This window comes from Mauremys reevesii, linkage group 9, assembly GCF_016161935.1.
Source record: "Mauremys reevesii isolate NIE-2019 linkage group 9, ASM1616193v1, whole genome shotgun sequence".
Lineage (NCBI taxonomy): Eukaryota > Metazoa > Chordata > Testudines > Geoemydidae > Mauremys > Mauremys reevesii.
This window is the reverse complement of record NC_052631.1, coordinates 100,448,587-100,470,250: the sequence shown is the minus strand read 5'-3', so window position 1 is coordinate 100,470,250 and position 21,664 is coordinate 100,448,587. Positions and strand designations below refer to the sequence as shown.

Genomic DNA, 21,664 nt, shown 5'->3' with positions numbered 1-21,664 from the left:
TGATAAAACATGCAAACAAAATTAGTTGACATTTTTCCTGATTTTATCAACATTTTGAAATTTAAAAAAAATCACCAATTCTGCCTGAAACGTATCCACCTGGGATTCGCGAAGGAGCCAGTGAAAGTGCCTGAAAGCTGGTCATCTCCCTCCCCAAGGCACCTTTGACACTCCCAGCCCATAGTTCAAGCATACGCTGCAGCTTTTCTTTGAGTGGGAGGGAGGTTTCGTTATCAAATCCCCTCCACCCAGCTCCTCATTCTGCTGGGAACCCAAATGGTTCTGACTTTTACCATGTTTGGGGCTCATAGAAAGATCTGATGAGCCATTTAACCCTCCAAGTCCCACAGCTAGCGCCAATTCTGAGAAGTACTGAGTGCCTGCACCGTCCCAGTAGCCTCTCTCAGGCTTTGGCCTCCCTCAGGCCATGAAAACCTGCTGGAACCTGGCACGTGGCATGTGCCATGAATCTGCATAGCGCCAAAGTGGGGAGGCTACCAGGCTCCATTCTGATTGGAGCCGGAGGAGAGCGTGGCCGTGGGAGGAGTAACTGCCTCTGACTCTCTGCTGTTTGTTCACTTTCAGGGAGTTTTCTCTGTGGCAAACCCCCATGTGGAGATTTTTCTTGTCGCCCGTGTGGAGAAAGTGTTGCAAGGCAGCATCACACACTGTGTGGACCCGTACATCAAGAACTCCGACCCGGGGAAGGTACTGGATAAGGTTATGTATGGCAGGGTCTCCGAAAGGGCACTGCAGGCCACTCCTGTGATAACCTGGAGCTGGCTAGTCTCCGTTGGCTTGTGATACTCTGAGAAGCATGAAAATACATGTGGTTTGTTATTTCTTGTCCTTTCTGGCAAACCTTGGGCTTTCCCTATGCAGTTAAGATGGCCGCGGCTCTTGGCATTTCTGGCCTTGCTCTGGGTACTGGCCTCACGGCTGATGTCAGCTCGTCTCTCAGAACAGAGCTTGGCTGTTCAGAAACGTGATTGATTTTTAAGATGAGATAATTATTTCCCCAGCACATTAGAACAGTGCGGGGCCTGATGCCGCATCGGCCTAAGCTGGGTGTGGAACTGCTATGCACACAAGAGATTCAGCTCTGCTCACAACCAGCTGCCTCAGGTTGCCTCTGCGTTTGCTCCTGCAGGTGGGAAGAGCTATTTTTTTTTAATGAAAATGGCTCCTGCACCACAGTTGGCGGGGCTCAGAACCAGGCAGAATATGGCCCACCCTGTAGCCACGCCCACTCTGCACACAGCTCCACCTCCTTCTCCTCTGCTTGGGTGCACAGGGCTGATGGCCAGCGTGTGCAAATGGGAGCAGGATCTGGGGGCCCTCTAGTGGTAGCTGCCATGAATTGTGTGTACCCCAGCTGGGACCTCAACCCTCCACTGAATTCAATGAAAAGATTCCCGTTGACTTCAGGGTGAGTGGGGTGAGGCCCAGGGTGGGTAAAGGCTCTGTACTCCCCTTGCATACAGCATAGGTTAGTTGGTAACACAGCTGGACCCTAAAAGGCATGTTGATCACATACAGCAATGAAATAGACATGGTGTGAAGTCACAATGATTGTCGGCTTGGTCCTTGGTGTCAGCTTAGATGCTCTAACTTGCTACCTGGCTGTATGTTGCTGGAAGGCTGAGAGCTTTCCTTTCCCACAGCTGTCACATTTTAATTCTTGTCCTATGAAGGTGTGACCCCACTGTCACCTTGTTGATCCTTTCTCTTGTTTTTCCAGACTGCCCAGAAGGTTCATAAGTTGGCTAAGCAGGTGTGTAGTCGGCTTGGGCAGTACAGGATGCCCTTTGCTTGGGCTGCCAGGTCAGTTGTCTTGAAATCCTCACGTGTCCTCCTGAAGTTGTTGTTGTCTATGTTGTTTGTAAATTCGGCCAAATTCCTCAAGTCAGGGAGGCTGCACAAGTGTAACTGAGGGCAGAATTTGGCCCTGCAAATTGTTTTCCTGAGCCAGAATTTGGATTGGCTGGAGTCCTAGATCTGGAGAGAGATTATAAAATAAACAAGAGTTCTGGGGAGGGCTATAAATAGAGCTGGTTGAAACATGGAACTTCCATTTTGTGGGAAATGTCAACATTTTGAAAAAAAAATTGTTCCATATGGGAACAAAAACATTTGAAATTTCCCAGGAAAAAGAAATTTTATGGGAATTCCAGTTTTGGAAAATTTTCATTTTGGAATTCTGAAATTCCATTTTGAATTTTATTATAATATAAAACTGAAAAAAATTCAAAATGGAATTTCAGAATTCCAAAATGAAAATTTTCCAAAACAGAAATTTTATGGGAATTCCATTTTCTTTCATACCATGATAATAATAGTAGGGTCAGACTGTTCACTGGAACACAGACAGGAGATGCTTTGATCAGGAAAAGAAAATGTTTCAATCACTGCAATGTAGTGTCTTCCTTAATGATTTTTAAAATAAAATAGAGTATTTCAGCTCTTAGATTAGATCAGATTGTGCACCGCTACTGCTGACATGTTAAGAAATAATGTGAAAATATTTTAAACATGAAAAACATAATGTGAAATAAAATCTGAAACAAAACTTCCCCCAAAATGAAAATTTCAAAACAAAAAAAATGCATTTTCCCTCCCACAGGAATTTTCATCACAAGCAACACATTTGTTGAGCTGTCTAGATTTCAACAGCAATGGCATTTTTCACCAAAACCATGTGGGTGAAAAATTTCCAACCAGTTGTAGCTATAAACCCTCCTGCTTCAGGGTGTGAGCTGAGCTCTGCCTATTGGGGTCAGGAGGGAATTTCCTTGGGGACAGGTTATCCCATAACTGCTGGTGCCAAGGTCCTGCAGCTGCCTGTGAAGCAGCTAGTGCATTACACTGTCTGCCTCAGGGCAGGATGGTCCACTGGTCTGATCCCATCTGATAGCCTCTGTGGTTCTTTTTCAAAGAAAGGACTGAAGGGTCTGCATGCACGTCCTCTCAGCTTCAGTGACTCTGCCCAGGAGACAAGGGCTGCAGGGCTGGACCTTTAGTTAGTGGGTTTTTGGGGTGGAGGTTAACGAGTTCAGTCTGGAACTCTGGAGAGTCCCAAGAGATGCCGCCTAGCCGCAGCTCCTCCCTTTGTCTCTTGGATGACTGAAGACCATGATCTGATTCCCCTAATATTCTTTTGTTGAGGGTGAATGTATACCGAGCCAAACTGACCCGAATGCAGCGCCCTTGAAGACACTGATGTAAATTCATCCCACTGTCTCCTATGCCTACCACTAGGTTGCTATTTGGTCCTAAACCAAGATGGTGATGACTCTTGAATGTCAGCTTGGACTGTGGCTTGGTACATACATGTAGGTTCCTGAGCAGTATTTTCATATTGCAAGGACATGCCGATGCCGTTCATTCCTGTGCAGAGAGCCAGCACAAAGCCTATGCACCACCTGTGTGCGGGTTTGAGTATTTGTGTTGCGTAGACCTCGTGTGTGTTGCCTGCACAGGAGTCAATCACCCTTTGAGCTTCTCCCAGACTGGCATGGGTAGCCATACATGGGTAGCCCTGATACTAACGCTTGGGAAATGTGTCCACTTTTGTTTTTTGCAGGCCAGTTTTCAAAGACTCTCAAGGTACTCTGGATGTCGACGGGAAATTCTCTCCTCTCTATAAACAAGATAGTGGCAAACTCTCTAGTGAGGATCTGCTGAAGCTGCTAGCAGAGTTTAGGAAGTGAGTGCAAGGAACTGGTGTAGCGGCTGAGTGGGCATTTGAATATTCTTTAAAATAGTATGTGTGGATGCGAGAGTGTTTCTAAACTACCTGGAGAGATCAAATATTTGGAGCTAATTTGTTCATGCTTGAATTTTCAAGATTGATGAGTTTGTTCTTGCTTTCTAATACAGGCCAGAGAAGACAAAACTCCAGGTTATCCCAGGCCACTTAAATATCACCATCGAGTGCATCCCTCTGGAATTATCAAGTAAGAAACACAAATCAGAAAGTAAATATTAACTCTGCTAACCATCCTGGTAACATCTATAGCATGCTTCTCTATAATATAAATATCTAGAATTTACAATGATAGATAATGAGCAACTAACTTAGTGAAACTGATATTTTAAATATCAGGTAGTGTGTAGTTCTGGTGGTGTAGCAAGAATCCTGAGCAGCCTAGCCTGTGGCATATACACCTTTTTTGTGCAGCATGCTTTCATGGTCATGACCCTTGATACCACTCTTCTGATGCAAGTGCAGCAGCAGGGGCAGGTGTGTATATATATAAGCAAGCAAGAAGCAAGAGAGAGATAACGAGTTTCATCAATCAGGAGGATGGGGCCTCTTCCAGAGCAGCTGAGGTGTGAAAACCAAGGGAGGAGAAACTGGTTCTGTAATTGGCAAGCCATTCACAGTCTTTGTTTAGTCCTAAACTGATGGTGTTAAATTTGCAGATGATATTTTAAAATATTTTTTTATGAATGGCTGGCGCTTAGCAGCAAAGGTTTCTCTTAAGGAACACGTCTTGCACTTTTGTTTTCAAGCTTTAGGGAATCTGCAGCTCTGGCTGCATTAGTCAATGATCCATTGAAGGAGTTGCTGTCCTGTGATTGACAGGAGAAGTTGGCCCAGTAGCGTGGAACAGACAGGAGCCAAATTCTACCCTGGGGCACATACCCCTGGCTCTCTGGCTGCAGCGAGTGCGTGGATGTGATGGCAAAGGCAGAATGTCCAATGTAAAGTGGCACGTTGCATTTGCTTTCTTTCCCGTGTTTGTCAGACACCTGCTTATCTCAGCTTATCCTTCCTCTTTAGATTGTGTTACTGCCTCTTACAACCCTATAACGCCTTTTGAAAAGGGCCATGAGAACATCACCATTGAGGTGGAGGAGTTTGTCCCAGAAGTGGCGAAATACCATTATCCCTTCACCATTTACAAAAATCATCTCTACGTGTACCCCTTGCATTTAAAATACGACAGCCAGAAAACATTTGCAAAGGTGAGTCACACGGAACACGGGCCGGACAGATGCTCACAACGTCCCCGATCTAAAACTGGGAGCTTACTCTCCCATTCTTCTTCATTCCAGGCAAGGAATATCGTGGTCTGCATGGAATTCAAGGACTCAGATGAAGCTGATGCCCAAGCTTTGAAGGTTGGTTCATAATCCATTTTTGAAACCGTAAACAAATGTATATAGAATTGGGCACTTCATTAGGTTAATATGGTGTAGTACTGAGTATCTCCATAAGAACACAAGAACGGCCATACTAGGTCAGACCAAAGGTCCATCTAGCCCAGTATCCTGCCTGCTGACAGTGGCCAATGCCAGGTGCTTCAGAGGGAATGAACAGAACAGGGAATCACCAAGTGATCCATCCCCTGTCGCCCATTCCCAGCTTCTGGCAAACAGAGGCTCGGGACACCATCCCTGCCCTTCCTGGCTAATAGCCATTGATGGACCGATCCTCCAGTCAAATGGTCTCTCCAAGCTGGAGAACAGAATCTAGAAAAATGTCAGTATTTTCTGTTTCCAATGTATTTCATTATTCTGGTTGGCAAATTTGAGTGACAGATGCCTTTGATCCAACATGTCACTTGCCTTCATTGTAGTGTATCTATGGCAAACCTGGAGGACCCCTCCTGACAGCAAATGCCTGTGCCATCGTGTTGCATCATAACCAGAGTCCAGAGTTCTATGATGAGGTAAACACTCAACTCTAGAACAGCTGCGGGAAGTAATAGTCCTTCATGGGTACACCAAAACCGTAGAGAGCTCCAGCACCTCTTTCTGTACAGCTGGAGATGGAATAAGCCTCAGCCCATCTGCTCAGTGATTTTCAGTGTTTAATGTCAGTTTGTTTTCTGGTTCTTGCTTTCCTAGCATGTGGTGTCACTACTGGGAGGTTATGGTCACAATGTATAAATAATACACGGTTGTGATGAAACTGTTACACAGTCGAGTTCAAAGATGAGCAGAAATATCTGCAACACAATGTGTGATTCTGAAAACTTCAGTAAATAAGAGAGCTTACAACATAACTTGCCAATTACAAATCCAGTATTATCTGTCATGGTATCATTTTAGATTAAAATTGAGCTTCCAATTCATCTCCATCAAAAGCATCATTTGCTTTTCACCTTCTATCATGTCAGCTGTGAAATTAACACCAAGGCATCAGTGAAAAAACAGGACTCCATTGAAACTCCAGGTATGTTTGCTGCTTAAATTACAGCCCTTAAAATCTAATACTCAGCGATGGGAATACATGTAAAGAGCTGAATAAAAAGAAAACACTATTTGTGATTTAAGGTACTTGTCTGTTTTAATCTTCTTATGAACAAATGAATCATGTATGCCCTGCTACAGGAAGCAACACATCCGGTTAGTGTCTCCTTAAATACAAACTACTGCCTCCATCCTGCAAACTCTTCTGCATAGTCTTACCTTTACTTGCATAAGAAGTCCCATTGACTGCAACGGGACCACCCATGGGAGTAAAGTGGCAGGTTGGTGCAGGATCAGGGCGTATGTGTAACTTTCCACATTGAAGTCCTATTGACCTGGGCATCTGTGCCTGCAGTCCTCCCTCAGGCAATGCTCGCTGGGGGAAGTTCACCCCTGTGCATTAAGCCAGCACAAAGGCTATTTGCCACGCAGCCCCACTGAGGGTCGCAGTTGGTGCCCTGTGAATTTCAGCCGTTGACTCTGCAGAAGGGAATTTGTCAGAGTAAGGCAGGTGGAGGCCAGTTCCCAGTCTCTGGGTTAGCTTCCCTGGGGGGGTGAGTCGTGGCCGCGGCTCCAAGTCTCCTGAGAACCGTGCTGAACGCACACTCCTGCAGGTGCGTTAATCTCTCCTCATTGGCTGTTTCCGCAGTGGGATTTGCCTGGCTCCCTTTGCTGAAGGATGGTCGAATTATCACCTTTGAGCAGCATTTACCCGTTTCAGCCAATCTTCCGCCTGGCTACCTGAGCCCTGGGGACGCGGAGTCGCGCAGGGTAGGAAGAGTATTTAAAATACACTTAACTGTAGAGAGAAGAAAGCTACGACTGTTACCGTGTCAAGCCTTGGGTTGCCCCCCAGATCTTCTTAGCCACACCTGTCCATCCAGAAAGTCCTGCCCCCACTTCACCCACCATCAGCAACGCTGGAGCCTGTAAAAGACCCCAGTCCCAGTGTGTCTGGACAGTTGTGTGTGGTACTGGGGCCTGGCTAGTGAGCACGTGTATTATGTGGATTCAGTGGCTGATGAAGTGCAGCAGGCCACGTTCCCTGCTGCAGGCTGGGAACAGAGTGGCTGCAGGGTGCACTGAGGGTTGAAGGAGGGTGCCATTCTCTTGTGCCACACAAAGCCCTTTTCTTCAGACTTTGTGCAGGCATTGAGCATTTACGTACAGGACTGAATAAAGATCCAGTTGCATAAAGCCTTGTTCTCATCTGCAAATGTCTGCAACCAGGTAGCTGAATATTTTCTGTTCGCAGCAGCAGAGCGTTGATATTAAATGGGTCGATGGAGCAAAGCCACTGTTGAAGATCAAAATCCACTTGGAGTCAACCATTTACACCCAGGTAAGCTGACTGTCTCCTTCCTAGCCGTTAGCACAGAGGTAGCAAAACCTTGTCCCGATGGGCTTGGAGGGAGTGTTGTAATAAAATGATTTGAACTACTCTGTTGCTGCTGGGTTTAGGGTATTAAGAAAGGGATTAGCATCTGCAGAATAAAGCAGAGAGAGTCTATGTAATAGCAGGTTACGGCTTGTTCACTCTCCCTTCTGACTGGGAGCATAACGAGCAGTCGGAGCTGCGAGAGAGCCCCGAGACGTGCTGGCATTCATTCCCTTTGCTGCTCACACTCCGACCTGCAGGCGCTGTGGAAGCCTGAGTCGCTGAGCTGGTTGGAAAATGGGGTTTTCCTGTAGACCATTTTGACTTTTCATCCCCAAAAGAAAAGGGTTTGGGTTTTGACAAAGAGTCACACTTCGCCCCAGACAGCACCTTCCGCAGCAACCTTCATTGAGTCCCAAGGCAAATGTTCACCTGAGTAGGTCAGACTCGTGATGACAGATTTCATCTCCCCAGCGCCATTGATCTGACTGTGTGAGTGTCACGGGAGCCGCAGTGTGTGTGCAGCAATGCTGAGGTGTCGTGGGCCGTGTTCAAGGCCGTGTCGACACTAGGGGGACTATAGCACCAGAGCTACGCCAGCATAACCCTATAGTGTAGCTGCAGAGCGCAGCCTTGGAAGGGGTTTTCCACCTCCCCCCTTAGTGACAGCAGCATTCTTCCATCGACCGAGCTGTGTCTACACCGGACGTTAGGACAGCAGAGCTTGGCGCTTAGGGGTGGGGATTTTTCACACCCCTGAGTGCCGGAGCTAGGCCAGTGTGGGATTTGTAAATGTAGACCAGGCCTCGGTGTGCAGCTGCCTCATTTTACCTTGCGCTTTTTATCCTTTTTTTCCTCTTAACTGTGTGGTACTGTCAGTAGCAACAGCACAAGCCCACGTACACTGCACCCTTCGTGCAAACTGTGCCCCCAAATCTTTCCAGAGGCAAATACCCCACTAATAAACTGAAAGATCCAAGGGAGAGAGAAATGAAGGGACGTAGGCAGGGGAGAAAGGAGGGGATTTCAGAGGGGATCAGTGAAGCAGACGGGCACAGCGAGGCTGTTTCAAATATCAGGAGCTAGGAGGAGAAAGCTTTTGCCCCACCAGTGGTGGGACTGGAAGAAGAGACAGGAGGAGGCTGGCACTGAGCAGACTGTGTGGGGAGGGCTAGCCGGAAAGAGACAATGTGATGCAGATTGGTACAAGCCTACTGAGGCCGCTGTTTTGTGTTAATGCTGAAAAGAACAGGGAGCCAGAGGAGCTGTTTGAAGAGGGTGGTTATGTGGCCATGCATCTGTGTGCATCTGAAAAGGCCGGGAGCAGTGTGCCGCCCAGGCTGTGGTCTAGGGAACTGGGATTTGGGGCAGGCAGTTGAGGAGTTCCTGGCAGGGCTGAGATCAGGCTATGCCACATGCCTGTTGCAGAGGCAGATAGATTTGGTAGGTTTGCAGACCTGGGAAATGTGGGGTAGGAAAGACTGACCAGAGTTGAGGTTGATTCATTGAATTTTGTTTGTTTTCATCTTTCTTTCAGGACTTGCACCTGCACAAATTCTTCCAGTACTGCCAGCTGGTCCAGGCAGGAGCTAAAGAAGTTCCAGGAGAGCTTGTTAAATATCTAAAGGTGAACAGTGTCTTTCCCTGACCCTTTTTACAGTCCATCGGTGAACACCCAGCTGGCTTTTCAAGTCACTCAGTCGCCACTAAGTATTCCATGTGGAGTATGCAAATAGGGCTTTAAAGGCGAGTGTGGGACAGTAACAGAGTTATCGATCTCAATAATGCTTTCTAGTATGTGCATCGGTACCTCTGGACACCTACGAGTCAGCAGCCCCGTAGCCTAGAAAGTAAATGGCTTATCCCTGGAGTTAACAGTGAGATCTATATAAGCCCTAGTTACTATCACACATGATGCAGTGATTCTGCGCTATATGCTCCATACGGTGCGGGCAGCATGTGTAGCTTCGGTAGCCCTGTGTGGCGGGTGTCCTGCAAACCCTTCACTTCCCTGCAGGGACCTGCCACTTCATGTTGTTCTTAAACTAAGTATCAAGACGCTAGAGAGAGACCAATCACCAAACGCAACGGTGCGCGGTGTTAGGAGCCACTCCAGCCCTTCCCTGATGTCATGGAAGCCCCGCCCCTTTTCTGATGTCATTTCTTGCTCTGCCCTATCTCTTCATACTGCAGACACCTTGAGGCAGGGACTCCGAGCGGTAAAGTGCCACGTGTCTTGCGCTGCAGCACAGAGAACTGGTTGCTCAGTTGTCTGGCACACACTGCGGCAGGGTCCGTTTTTAGGCTTTTGTGGGAACGGCGGAGCCCCTGTGAGAAAGGACCCTCCTCTCTCTACCCATTCGGGTCTGGCCCAGCTCCCACTGATGTTGCCAAGAGTTTTCCATTGATGGCATTGGAAATTGGGTCAGACCCGTAGAAACTAGAACGAGGCCAGGGTCACTATCCTTGTGTGATCCTGAACAGCGCATGTTGAGATATAAGGCCCTTCTTCCCCCGAGTTAACGTTCCCGGTGTTCTGCTCGTTCAGAAGTGTGCTCTCCTCTGCTTACGTGAATCGCTCAGAAATTCTCCCTGCTGTTTTCACTTTCGTTCTGATTTTTATGAGGGTGTGAGCGTAGTGGCATTTGTGCAGCTTCCAAGCACCCTCTAGTGGCAAAGGACCAAATAGTGCCCATTCATACTAGCAATTTCCTGTAAACAAGGGAGTAATTCTCTTGACTGGCAGATGTCACAGGCACATAAGTCACAGAATGTTTCCTGATATCACAGATGGATTTGCTACATTGAACCTAGCTGGCATCAATGATTTCCCAAAGCTGTAATGATATTTTATATTGCACCTATACTTCCATGCTGCTGTAGGTACTGAAGATGCCCCTGGATTAGCATAATCTCTTATTTGCAGCAATTTCTAATCAGTGTGGAGCATTTTTTGTTTTTTGGATTTTTTTGCCAGCTTGAAATTTGGCCCATGTGGCTGATAGCTCAGAACTGAATTTTAATTTTAAAGGAACTCCAATCCTGACGCAGGTGAGTCATCCCACTGAAATCTGAAGGTGGGTTGTAGGATCAGGCCCAAGTTTTTATAAACAGTAACTTCTGAACAGGACAAAAACTTTCTGTTCACCGTTTCTGATAACTTTATGCTAAGAACTTGTCTTCAAGTGTGATTCTATAGCAAAGAGGTAGATCACTTCGTGTTAAAAATCATTGGCTATATTTCATAGATCTAAATTTTGTTTTAAGGAATAAAAATAATCACACCTTTAATAATAATGGTGAGCACTTAAATAATAGTTTCCATGTTCAAAACACTTTACAAAGATAATCTAATGAAGCCTCAGCCCCTGAGATAGGCAAGTAGCAATTGTTAGTCCTCTTTCACAGATGGGGAAACTGAGGCAGAGATGTTGTCACATTGCCACGGTCGTAGAGGGAGTCCATGTCAGAGTCAGGGCTTAGCTCCTCTGAAAATGAGGCCACTTTTCTTTAGGTCCCTAAATAAGGACGTGGGCCTGGGGAATGGCCGAGTGACAGTGAGTTTAAATATTCACTCACAGGGTCAAACTTTCAAAAGCTCCTAAGTCCCATGTTCAAAAGTGGACCCAGGCACTTGGGAGCCTGAGTATCATTGCACATCAGTGGGAGTTAGGCACCGAAGTGCCAGAGTTGCTTTTGAAAGTTTTTCCCCCAATCACAAAAAGAGAGTTGGGATCAAAACTTCAGCTTGAATCTTTGGGATATATGAGGCCCTCCGGAGCAAGCATGTGACTTCTCATAAAGGCAGCTGAGTCATTCCAAGACAGCGCTGGCTGTCGGGGCACATCTGAGGGCAGTATTTATGAGCCCTGGGAATTATCTGCTTTTACTGGTGTGAGGAGCTGGCCGGGTAATTCCAACCTCTCCTCCTTTCTTTCCAACTGGGAAGCCCTCGCCTTTATTTATGCCTGCACTGGTGAAAAATTTCTGTGCAAAGTAAACACAGGGCAACATCTGTAACATATCAGGCTAAAAGCCATGTGTTTTGAACCTTTGTTCTAGTGTTTGCACGCCATGGAGAGCCAAGTGATGATACAGTTTCTACCGGTAATTCTTATGCAACTGTTCAGAGTCCTCACAAATGTGAGCCAGGAGGATGAAGTAGCTGTCAACTGCACCATGTAAGAGTCTGCTAACCAGTGCGGCTTTCTTCCACTATAAATATAAAGCTGTAATTCAGATTTTTTTCAAAGGAATTCTGACATTCCATCACCAAAAAAAGAAAAAAACATAGCATTCCTGCAACTGATATTTCTATTAAAGATCTTGCTGACCTCCACAAACAGAGTTGGAAGTCAGCTTGCTTTAGCAAAAGATCTTGCCTTTTTTATTAAAAAGTATTTGGAGATGAAATCAGAGATCAGGGAATTGGATTTTCCCTCTTTTTGTTATTTTACTACTTGGCTTCAAAACTTTATTTTTTGGGGGCCAGGTTCTTCCTGAGCTGTGCTGGGTAGAATTTGCTCTTATGAGTGGTCCTGTTGGGGGCAGGAGTAAATGTTACTCAACATGAGTAAAGGTTGCAGAATCTGACCCTAATTGTCTTGAGGATCCTGACGTTGTTTGAGTGAGACTGGAGTCACCGGTCTACTCTGAACTGTCACTTCCCACCAGATCCTAGAGCCTGAATTAGAATTGGTTCATTGTCTAGTCTTATTAAAAATCACTTATCTAGCACTGCCTGTTACAGGCTGGGACATGGGCGGTCAGGCCTAGAGGTCCGAGTAGGAGTCAGGAGCTGGAGCTGAGGGTGAGAACCAGAATCAAATGCTGGATGCGAAAGCCCAGAATCCGAGCTGAGGGTCCGAGCTGGAGCTGGAGCCAGAAGAAGGGGGACAGGAACCGGGAGCTGGTCAGGGAAGCAGGAACGAGGCAGGGAAGCAGGCAAGACTGGAAGGCAGCTCCAATGTAGCAGCCAACCAGGAGCTCACCAATTGCACAGCCAACTTCCTGTGCCTCTTTCTGGCTTAAATAGTGCAGCTAGGCCAACTGGTGGGGTCAGGCGCTCCTGTGGGCGGGGCCTCTGGCGGGGCTGGGATTCCATTACCTGCTTAGCCCACCCCCTGCTAACAAGATGCTGGATGGTTGCTGGGATATGACGGTTGCCTGGTGACCCAGGAGCCCCAGGTTCAAGACCTCGTGCTGAATATGCATAGCGCTGCACCGCCATGTATGAAGTCTCATTCCCCTTAGTGCACAGCTCTGGGAGGGGGGGGGGGTGCAGGGGATGGGCTCTGGGAGGGAGTTTGGGTGTGGGCTCTGGGCTGGGGCAGGGGGTTGGGGTGCAGTAGGGGTGGGCTCTGGGCTGGGGCAGTGGGTTGGGGTGCAGGGGTGGGATCTGGGAGGGGGTTTGGGTGTGGGCTGGGGCAGGGGGTTGGGGTGCAGTAGAGGGTGCAGGGGGTGGGCTCTGGGCTGGGGCAGAGGTTTGGGGTGCAAGGGGCGGGCTCTGGGAGGGGGTTTGGGTGTGGGGTCTGGGCTGAGGCAGGCGGTTGGGGTGTGGGGATGCAGTGCTTACCTCGGGCAGCTCCCGAAAGTGACCCACACCTGCCACTGACAGCAGCTCCTAGGCAGGGGGCCGGAGGGGTCTCCATGCACTACTGCCCACAGGCACTGCCCCTGCAGCTCCAATTGGCCGCAGCTTGGGGTGGGGGCAGCGCTCAGAGACATGCGCCCCTCCCCCCACCCAGGAGCCACCGGGATGTGAAGTGCAGCAGGCAGGAAGTCACCTTAGCACCGTTGTGCTGGTGGGAGGGGCCCTTTCAAATTGCCTGGGGGCAGCAGGTGGGGCCGGGGGGATGCTCCAGGGGAGGTGCGCGGGGGTGGCAGGCCCCCATGCTCTCATATTGGTGGAGCCCGGGCACCACGGGCCCATACAACTCGCCGCCCCTTGCAGAAGCGTCATTCAGGAGGAAAGGGTCTGGAGGGGTTGCTGGGAGTAGAGACGTGGAGCATTCCTGGCGGAAGGATTTGGAGGAGAAGACGCAGTGCATGGAGGAATGTGGGTGGGTGTGATCAGCTGGCCCTTTCCAAGGACTCTGCTGGGTTGATTTAGATTTTGAAGAAATAGGCTTGAGAAACCCCAGCATCAGTGGGAAGGTTTCCACATTTCTTGGATCTCCAGTGAAAACTGGCTTGTGTTGGAATTTGAAAATTCCCCTGCAGTGTTTGGAAGCCGAGTGCTGTAGCTCTGGGCCAGGGGGTGAAAGCCAGAGGGCAGCTGGCTGGGCTGCAGGTCTCCCTGGCCTCAGCTGAGAGAGCTGTAGAGAGGAAACCCCAGGCGTAGCAGTGAATAGTCAAGTTGCTTTTTAAACCACCTTTTGCTCCTGGCAATCTAAGAGACAGTCAAAATGCAGGTAAACAAAGTGATGAGTTAAACATCTCTGGGGCCTGGTTCACTTGTCACAGGGTTACACACTGGTGCAGCTCCACTGCAGAGCCTCATGACTTCCACCAGTCGGAGAGGAGAATCGGGCCCCTAGATTTAACCAAACACTGCAGGCTTGCGCACACTGGGAGTAGAAGGCAGGGGGCTTCTGTCCTGCCCTAGCCCCCTCTCTCTCACCCCCACAGAGTTTGAGGGCATTCAGTCGGGCTAGAATGTCTCTGGGGGGAACCTCCTCCACGGCCCAAGGGCTCACACTTGGGAAGTGTGTCTGATCACACCAGCCGCAGGGACTCTGGCTGTTACGCTACTGTTGCAGTAGGACGAAGCCCGAATGCTCTGTTCACGAGCTGGATGAGCTCACCTTTGCATGTCACGGAGTGCTCTGTAGTGAGCAGAACCCCATGGTTTGTTTTTGTAGGGTTCTTCTCCACATCGTGTCCAAGTGCCATGAGGAAGGACTAGATCATTACTTACGGTCCTTCATAAAGGTCAGTCAGGACAATGCTCTGGTCTGGAAAATTCATCACCACGAGCAAGCACCGCACTGTCTGACGATGTCCCTGTTTCTTTGTAGTACGGCTTCCGTGCAGAGAAACCCAGCACCTCACAGGCAAAGACGACCCATGAAATCCTGGCCGCCGCAATGGCCACAGTGCTGAAGCAGTCAGCAGATTTCCTAGCCATCAATAAGCTGCTCAAGGTAAAGGGGTAGCTGGCCATTTACTGTAAACTGCCAGAGAAGAAAGGGGGAAAGGTCCGGGGCTCCGTGTTACAAAGCCACTTCTGTCCGCTCAAACCCATCCCTAGGATCAGAGCCTCGTGCCCGGGCGAGCCTTTGTAATCTGTTCCCAGGTCCCGCTCCCAGCAGACACTGATCCCTGCTCTCCCTGCAGGAGACACAGCTGTGACTGATTCCTACTCTGATGCACCTCCTGGATTTCTCTGTGTGCAATCGTATTCATTCATTTGACATACAATCTCGCTCCTTTCCAGACTGCACTCAGGGGGAGTGTTCCTTACAGTGCTGATTTTGCATTTCTGCCTCCTGTAGCCTAGGAACGTGTACCTTTCTGTGCCCTCCCTCTGCCCATGCATAATGTTCTTTGGGCCCCGTAATGCGCTGCCTTACCCCCATTCCAGCCCCAGTGACGTCAGCTGGCCCTTCCTATGTGCCTTTGCATAACGACATAGCCCCTGATCCTGCAAGCGGATCTTCTCCAGGCAGACTCCTGCACCTGAGGGAGACCCATTGATTTCAGTGAGACTCTGTCCAAGTGTCAGGGTTGACCTGCTCGGCTCCGAGTGCAATGGGGGGTGATAGTTGCAAGCATTTTGAAGTTGTAATCTACTTACGAGCAGCGCCTTACATCTGTGTCTCAGATTCAGTTTAAAAGGCTTATTTAAGACATGCATGAAGGGATGCGCGTGGTTTAAACTGTCATCGGTATTACTCCTCCAGTCATTACAAGACTGCATTTTTTGATTCAGACCAATGAGCTCAATCTTGCTGGGAGAGCGAACTGATCTCCATTTGTTTGTTCTAGTACTCCTGGTTTTTCTTTGAAGCACTGGCAAAGTCGATGGCAATGTACCTGTTAGAGGAAAACAAAATCAAGGTAAGCGTGACTGCCCAGGACCCATACCAAAGAGAGATGTCACAACGCAATATTCATTCAGACAGCTATTCTGCAAACTGGATCCTCAAACAAAATGTGTAAACCTTTCTAAACAAACCAAAAAAAAACCCCAGCCAGATAGTTTTTTTTCTTCCCTCTCCCCACTTCCCCTCCATTGTAATTTTATGTCACTATAAACATTTGTGGTCTTTTTCTTATGGTCAGTGCAGCACAGACCTCTTGTACTTGAGCTAAAGGAGTAGCTCCATTAGTTGGTAGCAGTAGTAGGCTGTTCTCCTCTAGTGTCCCAGCCACTTGAGGGGCACATGATGCACCATTTTCTGGTGTCTGTCTAAATATTTCTTTACGTGAATGCTTAAAGGGAGCTTTCACATGGACTCCCATCTCTCAGACCTGATTGTACGCTGTGGTGTTTGATTTCAGCTTCCCAGAGCCCAGCGGTTTCCTGACTCCTACCATCATGTTTTACATTCACTGCTTCTTGCCATAATTCCCCATGTGACTATTCGCTACAGTGAAATCCCCGAGGAGTCAAGGAATGTCAACTTTAGCTTGGCCAACTTCCTGAAGGTCAGTCATTTCCTGCTCTCTCCCAGGCTTAATAAATAAAAAGCAGCTAGCACTGAACAGGCTGTGAATTCACAAGCCGGGCAGACATGGCTTTGCTGCGTCATCTCTGCACGTTCCGTGACTCAGACTCTTTCTGTCATGGTTAGCTTTTGTAGCAGGTAAGGAGCAATGGGGACTCTCCACTTTTAATGTAGGGCCTGCCATCATGCCAAGCAGCTGTGCCACGGCTGTGATTAAATGTGTGCACTCTCTCATTTGAATGTTTCTCATGTCCCTTGGAGACTGAAGTGAGATCATCCAGTACATTTCAGAGAAAAAAGTCTTATAGATCACATGGGACTTGAGTAGCCCTGCAGAAGGACACGGCTTGACTCTTAGCAGGACTCTTGGTGAATTGACTCTTGGGGTGTAGAGAAGATTTAGGATGGTGACGTTCTTTTCTAATGATTGCTGACATGCTTCACTGTGTTTTCTGCAGCGCTGCTTGACGTTTATGGACAGAGGGTTTATTTTTAACTTGATAAATGACTACGTTTCTGGATTCAGCCGCAAAGACCCTAAGGTGAGCGTCGGATTTATTGAAATAGCATAGTGTGTGTGTGTGTGGGGGGGTATTTGTCAGCATCAAACAGAGCTTTGCAGTAATTATTTTGCACTGTAATTGGCTGCCAGATGGACACAATTGCTGCAATATCAGCGAAGTGTAGCAGCATCTCCGTGTGCTCCAAGAGTGCCAATACCGTTGTAAATTTTAAAACAACCTGAGAGAATTGGAGCAACCAAACTCAAGAGATGCTAGGGAGTATCAGGCCCAGGGTATCAAGAGCGGGGTACCGGAGGAGACAAAGAGCGGGGTAGCAGAGGACAGGAGGTCACGGTGGCTTATAATGACTGGAGAGAAGAGGCAGGAAGCAGGACATAAACCAGCCCTAATCAGTCACTGATACTATTGAGACCAAGCTGGTATCGTGCAAATCCCGTTCCTGTGCTAACTCCACAAGTGGAGACCAAGAAGTACATTGAGTGCCAACTGGCAATGAGCTACTCAAACTAAAATCTTACGTCTTTTATCCAGATACTGGTTGAATTCAAGTTTGAATTTCTGCAAACAATTTGCAATCACGAGCATTACATTCCTCTAAATTTACCGATGACCTTTGCCAAACCGAAACTTCAGAGAGTTCAAGGTACGTCCTTTCCTGTTGAACTGGTGCGAGAGCCCTACTTTATCAGCCGTGGTGGGTTCCCTCGGTGGCCTTGATGGGTTCCCTTGGTGGTTAAGTTTATGTAACGCCCCTCGGTGAGCCCCATTTTAATTTGAATGCTTCTGTGTTCCTGGGCCCATGTAACTACAGACAATACTTGGTCAGCACTTTCCTACGTTTAAATAAACCCGTTGAGTTTTCTGGACAGGGTTCAGTGACTGCGTTGTATGTAGTGTATCTAACTGCCCTTTCCCACAACCTCCGAGCTCCATCCCCAAAGAGGATGGCTGTTCCCAGAGGCAGGGCACTAGCCTGTGACACAGGAGACCTGGTTTAATTCCCCGCTGTGCTGCTGGTTCAATGGGTGACCGGGTCTCTGTGCATGTCTACACTGGAGAAAAACAAAACAAAAACAAATCCGTGGTGGTAAGTCTCAGAGCTCAGCTCTACAGACTCGGGCTCACGGGGCTGGCGCTACGGCACTAAAAATAGCTGTGTAAACGTGCCTGCCCAGGCTCTGAGCCCTACCCCCATTGCTGGGTTTCAGAGCAGAGCGGGAATGGCTGCATGGCTATTGTTAGTGCTGTCATTTGAGCTCTGCAAGCCCAAGTCTGCAGGCTCTGAGACTCGCCATCATGGGATTTTCTGCAGCATAGATGTCTCCTCAGTCCCCCATCTGTCCCATGGGGATAACAGCACTGCCCTACCTCCGAGGGAGCGCCAAGGCGAACTGTGTTCAGTTGGAGCGCCTGCGGACAGATCAGCATCTTCCTGTCTGTTTTCTCGCATTACTTACTTCTCTGAGCTGCCTGGCCCAGACTAATCTCCATCACACTCACGTAAAGCTGGCCTTTTGTCCGTCTGGCCCGGTGTAACAGCATGCACTGCTGGAAGTGGCTGGGAAAGAGAGGAAACATTACACACTGGGCTGGGATGTCTGCTGACTGCTTACGGTTAACGCAATAGGACAGGGATGCTCTGACTTGGTTAACATACGTCTGTGTACTTGCAGCATTCAGACTGAAAAACTAAAAGCCACTGAGCTCCTGCCCTGTAGTTCACTGCTGCCAGTGTCTGCCATTTAAGTCATTTTCCTTCCTTTTAAAAAAAAAAGTGCATATGTTAATGAGTGTGAATCGGTTCACCACGGTCACCAGGATCTGGCTGACGTGAGAAAGTGGCACAGACCCCTCCTCAAATGTGCACACGATAGAAGTAGCATTGACATGTCCATTCTGCCTGCCCTTGCAGAGGAGCATACTGGGGCGTGTCCGTGGTGAAGTGGGCAGGTCTGCAGGTGTAGTTCATGGCGTATGGAGTTATCTGAACCAAGGGAAGAACCCTTCACGCCACCCCTTTAGTACTGTGTTCACGCTAGAAAAGGACTAGTATGCATAGGGCTGGGAACAGGGGACGTGGCGTGAACAGACAGATCGCATGCAGACCATGCCCGCCTCAGTCACACTCCATTATCTCTGAGGCATCTCAGAGCAGTTTGTCTGTGGCTTTCCAGGGCAGGGATAAGGAGAAGTCAGTTTTCACATCCCCTCCCTCCCCCTGTAGGTTTCCTGAAAGACATCTGTGTTTCATCAGCAGCTAGAATTTGGCACTGCTTTTGTAAACAGAACTAACACTGGCCAGGTTTTGCAGGTCGCTGTCAGCCAGCTAAACAACAGATTAGTAAAAGCGCAAGTTACAATGTGTGAAGAAGTGGGTTCTTTACCCACAAAAGCTTATGCCCAAAGTGGGTTCTTTACCCACAAAAGCTTATGCCGAAATAAATCTGTTAGTCTTTAAGGTGCCACCGGACTCTTCATTGTTAATGTGCTAACAGTGTGTAACAACACCATCAAGACTGTCCCCTGCCCAAGGCTGAGGGCAGGATTACTTAATACTGTTCAGTTTTGCTGTATTTTTATTTGTTCCTTTTCTTTTTACATATTAATTAGATTTTTTTTCATTTGCTGTGGAACGGTTCACTTCAGTAGGTAGGTTCGACTGGGATCGTTGAATCAGCTAATGTCAAATTAAATACGCAGCTTTAAATCAACTAGCTTGCTTGCACCCAACTAACTGAAATAACCATATTGTGTAATAGACGTAGACTTTTTACTAAAACAGTTAACAATCAATGCTAGATAGCTTCTCCAGCTTGCTTTCTGTTTTCTCCTAATCAAGAATTCACAGTTCAATTAACGTTGTATTGGATGATATGGATCAGCAGAATTTAAAATATCTATTGTTTCTGTAAGCAGCATGACACAGCTGTTGGAAAATTTAGTGTGGGATTTTCAAAGCTGTCTAGACCCCCTAGGCCTAACCAGGTGTATCAGGGGAGCCTTCCACACTTGTGGGAGTTTCCAAAAGGCATCTGAGCCAAGAACAAGGTGGCTGTCCGTTCTGGGGAAAGGCCACGCAACTTGTGTCATGTCCACGAGACTGGGAGCTTGCGGACTATGCAGACTCTGGGCGTGCATTAGGGGAGAGCACAACAGGAGCTGGCCTTGGTGAAGTTAAACCACCCTCAGCAGTGAAATGCTGGGCTGCATTGCTCCTTGGTGGCCGTGCTGCAGAGGATGTGTCGGGAATAGCAAAAGGTGTCTGCTGGCAGAGGTGAAGCCATCACAGCTCCTGGCAAGCAGGGCATTAAACCCCCTCCCGGTTAGCTCCCCAGGCCCTCGGGGGCGTGTTATAATGCAGCAGCAGGGACAGGGCTGGGCAGTGAGGTGTGGCCTCATGTGCCTCCCGTATGTTTTAGCTCTTCCTGCAGTTTGATCTTGTACGGTAATTGCAAGAAGCTGTCGCCTGCGTATTGGGACTCTGGAGTATTATAACCCTTTCCTTTGCGGTCTGACCTGAGCTGAAGGAGGCAGTGCTGCCACTGTGGATGCAAAATAAACCAGCGTCCTGACTCGGTGTGCAGATCCCTTCCCAAGCCGCTGTGCCAAGTGGCCTATTGAAACTAGGCATCACTGCCATGATGTCTCTCGTTCCACCACCCATTCACCATCCCCCGCCGAGTGTCGCATTCACTCCAGGGCGTGAGCTTCTCGCTTGCTTGTTAGTTCGCAGTCGCATAAACAGCCCCAGAAAGATGCTGTGTCGTTATTATAACCCTGCGAGTGGGCTAGTCCCCAGGCGCTAAATATTGTTGGGTCTTGGCAAATCTCTTCCGTCTCTGTTCTCTGTGATTCTAGGACTTCAGTAAAACGCCGCTGAACTGGGCCCTAGAGAGGTAAATTTAACAAGGATCTCTGAGGACCTTTAGCTCCAGCGCTGCCAAAACATTGTCATGAAAGAGAGAAGCAAATATCAATGTTGAACCTAAACCGGAGGAGCTAGTGGGTGTCTGTGTCCTTTAATGTGATTGAAGTCGGTGGGCAAAACCCCTGGTCAGTTCAGCCTTAATCAAAACGTTGCTGCATTGAATAATGGTTACGAAAGCTACAGGGCTGTTCATAGTCACTGAATCACACCGACAGGAGAGTGCTTTACAGAGGAGGCGGGATCTGTATTACAAATACGTCATGATTGTGTTTTCTTTCCCTAAAACAAAATATGGCGAGCACAGTTCAGTGTTTTTCTGTTTTGTTGCAGATGTAAATCTTGAATACAATTTAACCGATGAGTATTGCAGGCATCACTTCTTGGTGGGGATGCTACTGAGGGAAACAGCTCTTGCTCTGCAGGACAATTATGATATCAGATTTACAGCCATCACTGTATTAAAGAATCTGTTAATAAAGCATGCGTTTGACAATAGATACCAGCACAAGGTAAGACATGACTTTACTGATGATTCAGCGTGTCTTTGGGTTCGATGCAAAGACACACAACAAACTTTTGGTTTTGAACAGTTCATTCGTATTTTATCACTGTTTAAAGACCGGTTCTGAATAACTGACACTGTGTTATGGGGAAAGTTCAAGATGGAAATAGCTTAATCTTCAGTTAGTTATTCCCATTGGTTTTAGCCATAATGAGCATTAAGGTGATAAGGCCCTGATCCAACCGGGTACTTAAGCATGTGATTAGCCATGGGCTACCTGAAGTTAAGCATGTGCTTTGCTGGACTAGGACTTAATTTAGCATCCTTGTATTAAATATGCAGCAATCTGGAGAGAGAACTAATCTCTATTACTCTAAGGCAGCTTGATGTTTTTCTGACTAGTCAATCTCACACTATGGTAAAAGGATTTGGGTGAGGTTTGGTTTGAAACCAAAAGAA

General features: G+C 47.9%; 1 protein-coding gene and 1 long non-coding RNA gene across 6 annotated transcripts in view; one reads left to right on the top strand and one right to left on the bottom strand.

Moving 5' to 3' along the window:
• The window catches only part of DOCK11 (dedicator of cytokinesis 11), a 114,827-nt gene that overhangs the window by 50,163 nt on the left and 43,000 nt on the right, over positions 1 to 21,664 (top strand). For 3 of the 5 annotated variants that reach the window (XR_005584630.1, XM_039488289.1, XM_039488293.1), the window contains 20 exons: positions 586 to 708; positions 1,742 to 1,824; positions 3,584 to 3,706; positions 3,880 to 3,956; positions 4,787 to 4,971; positions 5,062 to 5,127; positions 5,586 to 5,678; positions 6,061 to 6,184; positions 6,851 to 6,972; positions 7,457 to 7,543; positions 9,117 to 9,206; positions 11,642 to 11,760; positions 14,443 to 14,512; positions 14,599 to 14,724; positions 15,569 to 15,640; positions 16,085 to 16,231; positions 16,710 to 16,793; positions 17,307 to 17,418; positions 19,386 to 19,424; positions 21,034 to 21,212. Coding sequence is in view for 4 of the 5 variants with exons in the window: in XM_039488289.1 (XP_039344223.1) it covers positions 586 to 708; positions 1,742 to 1,824; positions 3,584 to 3,706; positions 3,880 to 3,956; positions 4,787 to 4,971; positions 5,062 to 5,127; positions 5,586 to 5,678; positions 6,061 to 6,184; positions 6,851 to 6,972; positions 7,457 to 7,543; positions 9,117 to 9,206; positions 11,642 to 11,760; positions 14,443 to 14,512; positions 14,599 to 14,724; positions 15,569 to 15,640; positions 16,085 to 16,231; positions 16,710 to 16,793; positions 17,307 to 17,418; positions 19,386 to 19,424; positions 21,034 to 21,212 (2,121 nt within the window). In the remaining variant the exon portion in view is untranslated. The remainder of the gene's footprint in view (positions 1 to 585; positions 709 to 1,741; positions 1,825 to 3,583; positions 3,707 to 3,879; positions 3,957 to 4,786; positions 4,972 to 5,061; positions 5,128 to 5,585; positions 5,679 to 6,060; positions 6,185 to 6,850; positions 6,973 to 7,456; positions 7,544 to 9,116; positions 9,207 to 11,641; positions 11,761 to 14,442; positions 14,513 to 14,598; positions 14,725 to 15,568; positions 15,641 to 16,084; positions 16,232 to 16,709; positions 16,794 to 17,306; positions 17,419 to 19,385; positions 19,425 to 21,033; positions 21,213 to 21,664) is intronic. The other 2 variants (XM_039488291.1, XM_039488292.1) reach the window with 2 other exon arrangements.
• On the bottom strand, positions 26 to 5,842 carry LOC120371883. Its single transcript, XR_005584631.1, has 3 exons — positions 5,692 to 5,842; positions 3,797 to 3,943; positions 26 to 1,998 (listed from the first exon to the last, which is right to left on the bottom strand). It is a non-coding gene; the product is annotated as an uncharacterized LOC120371883 (long non-coding RNA).